Source organism: Solanum tuberosum, unplaced genomic scaffold (assembly GCF_000226075.1).
Source record: "Solanum tuberosum cultivar DM 1-3 516 R44 unplaced genomic scaffold, SolTub_3.0 scf00300, whole genome shotgun sequence".
NCBI lineage: Eukaryota > Viridiplantae > Streptophyta > Magnoliopsida > Solanales > Solanaceae > Solanum > Solanum tuberosum.
Window position 1 is genome coordinate 326,927 of NW_006239221.1, and position 10,907 is coordinate 337,833.

Sequence of the window (10,907 nt, forward strand, 5' to 3'; positions counted from 1 at the left end):
CAATTATCACCACCAATCATTATTACATTCACTAATCACTATCGATAATTATCACCATTATTCAACATTATATACTGCTAACCATTACAATCATTCACTAGCACCATTAGCTAAAAATATCATGCTACTACTAATTAGTAGCCACCATCACCATCAACCACGATTAATCACTACTATCAATTACTATACCATAAAATACTATGCACAATCACCGTCATCAGTCAGTACCATCGACACACACACAATCAGCATAGTCAATTATCACTTAATTACCATACAAAAAATTTAAAATATTTATTGATATACTATTAGATCAATCTAGTATTTTATTTGAATTTCATACTTATTATTTTATAAATAAAGACAAATTTTGGACATTCAAATGTTGAGAAACAAACAATCTTAACTATTTAGTATTCAAATCTTAATGCAACATCTTAATATTCATGTATATTCAAATTCAGACCTCTGAATCTTAATGCACATCTTAATATTGCATTTATATTCAAGTGTCTTAATATTAATGAAAACAAATGAAAAGGAAGAAAATAATTAATCTTAATAAAAACAAATGAAGCCTAAAAAGAAAAAAAAACTTTCAACTGATCTTATATTAGTTAAAAGAATTTTAAAAGGGGGAAGTAAAGAAAAATAAATTAAAAAAATAATACGTTAAAAACGAAAACGAATAATATATTTATGGGAAAATTATATGAAATAGCAAACTATTAATTCAAATTAAATGCTATAGCTATAGTTTATTTTATTTGTAATTCACAGCAAACATCCCATTTTTTGCCATCTGATTCGGTGTACAATTAACCATTTTCGGTATACAATTACCCAATCGGTATACAAATGTATAAAATGCGTTTGTGCTTGTATAAAGCGAGTGAAAAGTGTATATACAAATACATATATTTTCGTCCTATACACTTATAATTATACAAATACAAATTTTATTATACAAATGTATAAATGAATTTATACAAAATGGAATAATTTATATAAAATCGAATGTATCTAGCAAATTATACAAATTAAAAGCTCCATACAAACATAAAATTTGCTATGGAACCCAATTTTGCAAACTATAGCTATAACATACAAATATGATTTTTATGTTTGCTATATGTGAAAGTTTATATAAAATCGAATGTATCTAGCAAATTATACAAATTAAAAGCTCCATACAAACATAAAATTTGCTATGGAACCCAATTTTGCAAACTATAGCTATAACATACAAATATGATTTTTATGTTTACTATATGTGAAAGTTGCTCTTTATTTATTATGAAAAAAGTATTTTTGACCCAAAAATAATAATAGAGAATTTTTCTTGACTAAAATACTGATAACAAGACATTTTTTTGAATCAAACTAGAACGAAGGATATTTTTGTACATTTTTTACCCTCTTCCTTTATTATAAATCAAGTAGAAGTCAATTCAGTCGCAACTCTTTTTTTTTCTTTAAAAAAATTCAAATACTATCTTATCAGAGATTTCAGGTTTGAATTTTAATATAAAACAAGCGCGCTTTCCCTTAAGGCGAATTCGAGTGAATCTAACCACAATTTTGATAATATGTAAATTCAAATTTAGAAAATAAATATAAAAAAATTATTCAAAAATAAAAATTTGTAAGAAAAAGTCAATGAGATATAAACACCTTTCAAATATAAGATAAAAATAATAAAATAAAGGATCTTAGAATTCCATAGCAACTGTTAGTTTTATTTTTCTTTGGCTTTCTGGTGATTTGCTGTTTTCTCCATACCGAGTCAACCCTCTTCCTCCTTCCCAGAAAAACCCTAGAATCTCCATTCATTCTCACGTTCAAATTATATACATATTGAATCCAGTTTCACAGTCAAATTTCATATTGATTCAGAAATGGCATCGGAGATCGAGGTGGTGGAGGAGGTTGAATCAAGAAATGAAGATGAATCGTCTACTTCTACGGCGGTGGTTAGCGGTGGTGTAGGTGAGGAGGAGAGTTTGAGGGATGATGTGTATACGGCAGCTGCGTATGGGGATATGGAGAAGCTTCAGAGATTGGTGGAAAGTGAGGGTTGTTCTGTATCTGAGCCTGATGGTCTTGGTTACTATGCGCTTCAGTGGGCTGCTCTTAATAATCGCACTGCAGCTGCACAATATATTATTGAGGTTTGGTTTTGGTTCAAAATTGAAATTCACAAATTTTGAGATTTAGTTTATTAATGGAAAGATAAAAAAGAAATGTAATCATTTGAGTTATGTTAAAATTGAGCCATAAAAATGTTGTCTTTAGTTATCATTGAGTGGTATTGTAGTGGTCAAATGGAACCAAGGATAGAATCTTAGTAGAAGCGATATTTGGTGAATTATTTCCGTTTGTCTAAGTTTTGGTAGACAGAGTTACCTACTAATTGTTCTAGCAGGTGCCACAATATAGGACTTATTATTTTGATGCTTAGATTTGAGCTGTGTTAAAGTTGAGCCATAAATGTTGCCACTGAGTGGTATCATAGTGGTCAGATGGATGGAGTGACAACCGTTGGAACCAAGGATAGCATCCCAGTAGAGGCGATATTAGGTGAATTATTTTCATTTCTCCATGTCCTAGCAGGTACCCCAACAGCTTAGTTAGGTTGGTGCAAGCTTGCCTGAACATCACATCTTAAGAAAAAAGATTGTTTTTAGTTTATGAAAGTGCAGTGATGATTGTATTGTGTTGTAATCAGGGAATTGGATGGTAAATAAGAAAAAGATAATGGAATTTAGCACGATAACTAACTACTCTATTACACAAAAGGATACATTGTTTTGATCAAGTTACAACCAATCAATCAATAATTCAACTTACCCTCAATCCCACTAGTTGGATCAGCTGTATGAATTCACTTTGGTCTGCCTAGGTCTATATAATTCTAATAAAGGAATTAAGTAATATTAATGAGACAGAACTACTGCCTTAATGTTGATTGCTATTCCCTGGTTGTGTGTGTGTATTATTCCTTATTTTTTTGGTTGGTTGGGAACTGATGGCTAATGGTGGTGATGCGATTGACAGCACGGAGGAGATGTAAATGCTGCAGATCATACAGGGCAAACAGCATTGCACTGGAGTGCTGTTCGAGGTGCAGTGCAGGTTGCTGAGCTCTTACTACAAGAAGGTGGTCGTGTAAATGCAGCTGATATGTATGGCTATCAGGTATGGCTTTGCTTGTATGTTCTTACTAGTCATTGCATTACTTGAAACAATTTAATGTTTCTTTTGCTGCTTAAATTTCTGAAGCTGAATCTGTCCAGTCTCTATGGTATTCTAGATACCCCATCTAGGGCCTCATGAGCTGAGATCATCATCATTTTGGTGCATATGTGATTTGGGTTTTGCTGGACAGTATAGGTTTAGGAGTTGGACCTGATGACGAGGGTGCAAGGAAAGTGTATTCTTGCCTGAATAAAAATATAATTAGTTGGTTAAGTGGAGAAGGGTAGAGGGGCGGGCCCATTATCCACCGAGTTTAGAAGGCTATGATTGGTCCAAAGGGAGGATCACAGACGGATTTCTCGGTTATCAAAAAAATATATATATAATTAGTTGAACCCACCATATATGGATCACGAAGAAAACCTTTAAAGTAAGTAAACCATGTTTGCTGCAGTAAGCTTAGTAATTCTCCAGCAAACACATTAGCTTTTCAGTAGCTCCTGTGACTTGGAAACACTATCATTCTCCAGATGACATTAAATATCCAGACCTAAAGATCGAGTGCTCATAAATACTTGTCCATCCTTATAAAAAATAAATAGATACTTGTCCATCACTGCATTTCCACGCTAACATTTTTATCAATCTCTGATCTTGAACCTTATAAAAGGTACTAAACTGATTGGCAAGTCAGAGAAATTAGAACAAGAGTGCTTTCAGATTCATCTTTTTGAACAATGCCAAAGTTTTCCATAAAACTGGACTTTGGTCATCAAACTGTCCAAAGGCTGTTTCACATTGTTTGATGCTCTGAGACCAAAGTAATGCACCTGAAAACTTGAACTCTCTTAACTTCAAGTGGAATCTTTTGCCTTAAGGCTGCACATCCCTTTACTAATTAGAAGTGACTGTACCTTGTGAAGCCTACCAGTTGTCTATGTAAGGGGAAATTCATGTGAACCTTATTGTTGTTCTATATCTCCTTTAAATGCTTGTTCACTTTGATTTGATACGTTTATTCAGAAGAGTTAGAATTATGAATAGTTTAATACTGTTGAAAATACTGGGGCATATACGGAGTTGTCTAAGAGTAAATAGATGGAAAAGTTGAGCAGAAATGAGAAATTGTGGGGCCTTGAAGAGTTTTTGTGGTACTTTGCTCGAACAAATTTGCTGTGGGCTTTTGGCTCGACTCGAGATGCCGCACGGCGCATGGGTTCGGAACTTTTAGGAATATGTCCCCTCCCTTCTTCCTCTACCCTCTTTCCAGGCTTTGTCCACAATAGGATTCAAACCCGTGACATATGTCTAACTCACTCATCATGTGCTGCAAATGTGTTTCAGCTTTCCTTTTAAGGAGGGTGAACAGCAATAAGGAACATCTCAAAAAGAAAGTAAGATTGATGCAACAACAAGAAGGTTGAGAATATGATTGGTGTTACCAATTCTCAAAAAGAAAAAAGAAAAAAGAAAAGAAATGATCGAAAATTGTCTTATCTAACCATAGGGTTTTAAATAGCCACTTGAAAACAGAAAATCTGCAGAATAAATAAATATCTAAACAACCTAAAATATCTGAACTGAAATTTAAATTTAAAAGAAAGTAGTAGATACCCCTTACAACTAAACAACTAATTATTCATCAAATCAGTGGGAATAGATGCAAATTCAACAACTTCAGTCGCTGCAATCTATAAAAGTTGCTCCTCAACAATTTATGCTTGTAAATTGTTTTGAGTGTCTTTGCACTCGAACACTTTTACAACATGACTTTTTTCTTTTATTTTATAGTGCATAACTAGCACCTCTCAAATCTCAATAACAACTTTGTCTTGTGATATTTTGAATGAGCTTTGATTTGGGTAAGGGTAGGATTTGCGAGGAGTGGTTGTAAGGGTATATCTTCCATTACGACTTCCCTAGGATCATAGATTTCAAGATAAGGCTTCATTTTCACTAATCAAATCTGATAGTCTTCACCAATAAGGTTTGTGGGGCATTGAAAGATAGTCAGTTGTCTGCCTTGTTTGAAAAGTAAGGTTAAGAAAGATATGGTTTAATACGCTTTTTCTATTGAACTGAGATCATGTAAAGACCAGTTGAGGCTCTAATACCATTGTTGAGTTTTTGTTTTTTAAAAAGATGCAGCAGCAAGAATATTGATTATATGACTGGAAATTGTCTCTTCAATTTTATTAACTACAAGCCTTTAAATAGCCAATCTGCAAAATAAATATTCAAAAAAAAACTTTAAATATCTCTCAGCAATTAAAATTTAAACAAAGTAGTAGACTACTCCGGCAGGCAGCTACTAAACAACTAATTAATAATTATTCTAGCAATCAACAACAACATATTTGATTTTCGACTAGATGATCTTTTTCCCCTTTTGATAAGCACATCTGCAACAGATGATCTTACTGTCCAAGTATTTGAAAATGCATCCTGTCTTTCTTGATATTATTTGTCCACTGTCTATATGAACGTGGGATGCCTTGTGCACCGGGCTCCCCTTTACTTCCTCTTCTTTCCTCACATTGCTGTTGTACTTATTTAATAACTACAAGTGATTAAGATCTTAAGTGTTGAAATCTTTGAAGAATTGCCTATTACTCATTCTATGAAATTTTACTGCAGCCAACACATGTTGCCGCACAGTATGGTCAGACAGCTTTCCTTTATTATGTTGTTACAAAGTGGAATGCAGATCCTGATGTACCTGACGGTGACGGGAGAAGCCCTTTACACTGGTAGTTCTGAGAACCATACTATACCCTTTTTCTGAATTACAAGCTTGAGGTGTTAGAAGCATGCAATAGTCGTTCTTTATTGCAGCAAGTGCTGCCAATACTTCTGGAGCTTCTTTATCTGTCTAATACATGGTTGTTTGACACTCTGTGAAAACTTGTGAAGTGGAATTTGTTGGGTTCTTGATGCCATTTTGTTTTTAAAGCCAAATTTCTGGAGAAATTCCTCTAAAATATGACTATGTGATTCTTATTCAAGGAACCAGGAGAAACTGACAGTGTAGAGAAGTAACAAATCCAACCCTTGATTTGGCATTAAAAGACCTAAGGAATCTTCATAATGGATTTTATAATTGCTGTTTTCATTAGAAGCTGAATATGGAAAAGAGAGTAGCTACAGCTACAAGCATGCATACTCAGCAATTGAATATGGACAGAGAATTTTCTCTTATTGCTTTCTTTAACAATCTCTAGCCCAGATGTTTTGATGGTATACATAGATTAGAATTTTTTTTTCATTGTCCATTTCTGCCATAGTAATACATGCATTACTCTTTAGATAGGAAAAGATTGTTTGGGTTTATTCATTCATTCAGAAATGGAAATATTTTTGGTCAGACTTGCTGTTGATAATTCTTTTCCACCAGCCTTCTGTCCCCTCCCCTTCCCCCGGATGAATATTCTCTTTTGTTGCTTAGCTCATCATCTTTTCTGTTACTTTATTCATGAACCAAGTAGTGGGGTTATCAATGCACTCTTTTATTTTAGTTTTATTTGGTAAATACTTAATTACTTGTGAATTTATTTCCCGAAAAATTTAGGGCTGCATACAAGGGTTTTGCTGACTGTATACGCCTTCTACTCTTTCTTGATGCATATCGTGGACGTCAGGATAAAGAGGGTAAACCAATTATCTTCCTCCAACTCTCTTTTTTGTGATGCACTGCTTGAAATCTAATGTTATTTTACATTTCATTCTACTTTAGGTTGTACTCCTCTTCACTGGGCTGCTATTAGGGGTCACCTAGAAGCATGTACGGTGTTGGTGCAGGCAGGGAAGAAGGAAGACCTTATCGTGACAGATAACACTGGCCTTACACCTGCTCAGCTTGCTTCTGACAAGAGTCACAGACAAGTTGCTTTTTTCCTTGTAAGTGTTCCTAGATTTTGGTGTCCCTAACTTGAGATTAGGTTGTTTTTGAGATGGCATCTATTTTAAAGTCCCTGAGAATCAGCATTTGTTATATTAAAGTCTGCCTGTCTCTTTGCCAGAATGCAGCATTTTGTGCATTATTCGATTGTCATAGAATGTTAAATGGTTCTGCAGGGAAATGCTAGGCAGTTATATGACAAACGCTGTGACGGAAGTACCCGGCTTGGCAAACTTTCAAAGCTTGGACTTGCTCCTGTTCTTTGTTGTACAATATTTCTTCTACTTACCACTTACATTCATGCGGTAATTTTGGGTACTTCTCCTAATCCTTTTGTTCACAATCAACTTTGTCTCATTAGTTTTACGATGGTCAATGTGGAATGTCCTGTAAAGTTTCTGTTTGATTCAGCTTCAACTTTGCCAAAATTAACTGCTGCTGGCGCACTATTTGCATGGTTGGGAGTTTTCCTTGCTACAGCTGGACTAGTTACATTTTACCGGTGCAGCAGGTATTTCTTCATGCTCTTTTGATATATAGGAATGTAAGAATGTCCATATGGTTTTTATAAAATTCCTATTTTTCGTTTTGCCTTCCTTAGTTGGATTTCTTAGAATTACTTACTCCTTATACATTGCTATCATTGGCAATGTCAGAAATTCCTATATGCTAAACTTGCTTGTACTCGTCAAATTTGAATCTGTCTTGTTTTTCTGTCACAGAAAAGATCCAGGTTACATCCGGAGGAGTCAACATGATTCACAAAATATCAAAGATGATGTAAGTTCCAACCTTGCAGTCCAGACAAAAAAAAAAGTTTGAAAACGAAAGAACGAAGAAAACCAAAATTAATAGTGTGAAAAGAGGCTCTTCAAAATAATACTAATTGTTTCTTATTAGGAGGTGTGCATAATCTTTAGCCAAGACCTTTATATACTTCTGTCTATTCAGATTTGCCTCTCTTTTTTCAGCCTGTACAATTCACAAGAAATATGTGATTTCCTTGTCATATTTCAGGAACCTTTGCTCAAATTGGAAATGAATCATCCTGCTTTGCTTGCTGGGAATTGGTCTCAACTTTGCTCCACGTGCAAGGTACTGACTAGAGCTGTTTGTTCATACTTTTATTGATAGAGACTCATCTCTTAGGGGGTTATGTACATTATCGTTTTTCCTTTTGCCAGATTGTTCGTCCTCTTCGTGCAAAGCATTGTTCAACCTGTGATCGCTGTGTGGAACAATTTGATCATCATTGTCCATGGGTGTCTAATTGCATCGGCAAGGTAATCGATTCTGGATTCTTGTGATCTTTTTTCTCCTTTTTTTTCCCTACCGCCCACTAGTGCATTTGAATTATATCAACAGTGAATTGTGAGGCTAGTGTATATATATGAAATTTTTTGTTATGAGAAAAAAGGGTATGTGTGATGTAGCCGTTAGCTCATTAGGTGATGGTCATAGTATAACATAAGACGAAATCACGGTTTCCTCTGATAATTCAGTATGTCTTATGTTTGCCTACTAGTTCTTGGTTGCATCCTCTGAAGAGTTATTTTTCACATTTTTGTTCAGAAAAACAAGTGGGACTTTTTCAACTTTCTTGTTCTCGAAGTATTGGCAATGGTCTTAACTGGTGCAGTTACTCTTACAAGTAAATACTCTTTCCTGTAACTCACGTAAATATATTTTCATCAGAATTTTTTTTTCTAATAAAACGTCTTTTTGTGATAACAGGAGTTTTGACTGACCCAGCAGCTCCATCATCGTTTGGGGGTTGGCTGAGTCATGCTGGTACTCACCATATTGGTGCTTTAGCATTTTTATTTGCAGATTTCTTCCTCTTCGTTGGAGTGGCAGTCTTAACTGGGGTACAAGCTTCTCAGGTATGTTTTTCTTTGTTTTCCTGTTTACATTTGATGAGCTCTTTAGTCTACTCTGTGAAACTATATGCTATTTTATGCCTGTAAACATATAAATTATTAGTATAAATGAAGCATACAACAAGGAACTCCAGTATTCGTTTTCCTGGTTCTCTTACAACTTGACACACTATGTCTCAGCTGTTTTGGAAAATAGGTCGCCACTAGCACACATCCGGTGATCTTTAATTTGTCTTCTTCCAGATATGTTTTCTGAAGAGACTGAATTCTTGTGTATAAATGATGACCATTGCGGATCAGAAAGTGTATTTGAATAACTTTCTACAGACGACATGAACACGCTTATAGTTTGCCCTGAGATGCTCATTGGCTTCTTATTTCCTTTACCTGTGCAAGCTGCTTTTGCTAATTCTTACTGTCAATGGTGTCTTCACGCCATTATAAGCTGTTAAACGGATCATTGGTTTCTATGACAATTATTTCACCATCTCGTGAGAACAGTTAAAACACATGAAATATATTTTGACCTTCCTATTTTCCCTTTTGCAACAGATATCACACAACATTACAACAAATGAAATGGCCAATATGATGCGTTACAGTTACCTCAGAGGACCAGGTGGTCGATTCCGTAATCCATATGATCATGGGTGTAAGAAGAACTGTTCAGATTTCTTGATAAACGGTTACAACGAAGACGTCGAGTTCATTGAAGAATCGGTTGAGTCCGAAGGGATTGGAATGATGCAGATTCCTCACAGTTCAAGTATGCAAAATGGCACCGGCCATTCTCATCCGATCAATGGAAATGGCCATCATGTTATCAATATAAGCAACAATAACCAGAACTCACACCAGGCCCATGTTCATTCTGCCCATTGTAGTCATAATGTGAAGAGCAAAACTGATTCTGTACCTGTGGGTTTGGGTGTTGGCTTAGGAAGAAATGCTGCGCGTACCGCGTTACCTTCATAACTAGTGTGCCGTTGGCATTTTGGGTATTTAGAATCCCTTCTTTTTGACCTTTTTATTGTTTATATATGAAGCACACACTGGTTTTAGAGCTTAAGTTATTCAATTGGTTTACCATTTGTTTCTTCCCCAAAGTCTTACTTTGTACAAAGTTGTGATTCTTTTGCAGAAGTAAAGATGCTACTGAATTTGCAGCTGTTAGTAATCCATTTTGAGAAATTGGTTTGCTCAAGGAATTCCTTGCCTTTATATAAGAAGCTACTTCTTGTTTCTTTTTCATATAAATGTTTGACCAAACTCATTGATCCGACTAATTTAGATTCTCTATGCATGTAACCTATTAAAGGGGGAAGCATACCTTACCATGAGTTTTCTATTTACTCTTAGGGTGTGAAACTCCAGGCAACTTTCGTACCGACAAAACACAGGAGAAATGTTGAGTATATAAGGAAATAAGCTTTAGACCCTTATGACATGTTTTAAAGTTGTACAACTATGGGCTCGAATAAGTTCATTATAACAATATCTTTGAGACTTCGTTTCGTTCTTCTGTACCGTCGCATGTTCATATATTATATGCCATGAATATGGGGGCAAATTTTAAAAGTTGTGTTAGTGAAAAATTACAAAATAATAAAATTGCAAGATTACAATTGAAAAATAAAATAAAGAAACAAAAATCTCTTCAGGCTGAGGCGCAGATATCTCGCTCTCTTTAACCATGGACATTACTCAGCCACTTAAAGGAGAATCAGGTGACCAACAATCAATAGAGGAAGGAAGTACTGCCTTAGAGGCAACTCCAACGGACAGAATCAATTTGTCAATGTGGCAATGCAAATAAGCATACTTTTATAATATTAAAATAAATGTTTTGAACGTGATATTTGTTCACACAAAGTAAAATTTATATTCCACGAGGAATTTGTTCCCCCAATAATAGAAAGGAGAATTTACCC

The 10,907-nt window shown here is 34.9% G+C and overlaps 1 protein-coding gene across 1 annotated transcript; it reads left to right on the plus strand.

Annotated features, from left to right (window-relative positions):
* Nucleotides 1-1,717: 1,717 nt before the first annotated feature.
* On the plus strand, nt 1,718-10,184 carry LOC102582685 (protein S-acyltransferase 24). Its single transcript, XM_006359444.2, has 13 exons — nt 1,718-2,171; nt 3,058-3,198; nt 5,836-5,948; nt 6,767-6,846; nt 6,932-7,095; nt 7,273-7,411; nt 7,508-7,607; nt 7,819-7,876; nt 8,114-8,191; nt 8,281-8,379; nt 8,669-8,747; nt 8,831-8,979; nt 9,529-10,184. Exons 1-13 carry the CDS (start codon nt 1,899-1,901, stop codon nt 9,949-9,951), a joined length of 1,896 nt encoding a protein of 631 aa, XP_006359506.1. The 5' UTR covers nt 1,718-1,898; the 3' UTR covers nt 9,952-10,184.
* Nucleotides 10,185-10,907: the final 723 nt, after the last annotated feature.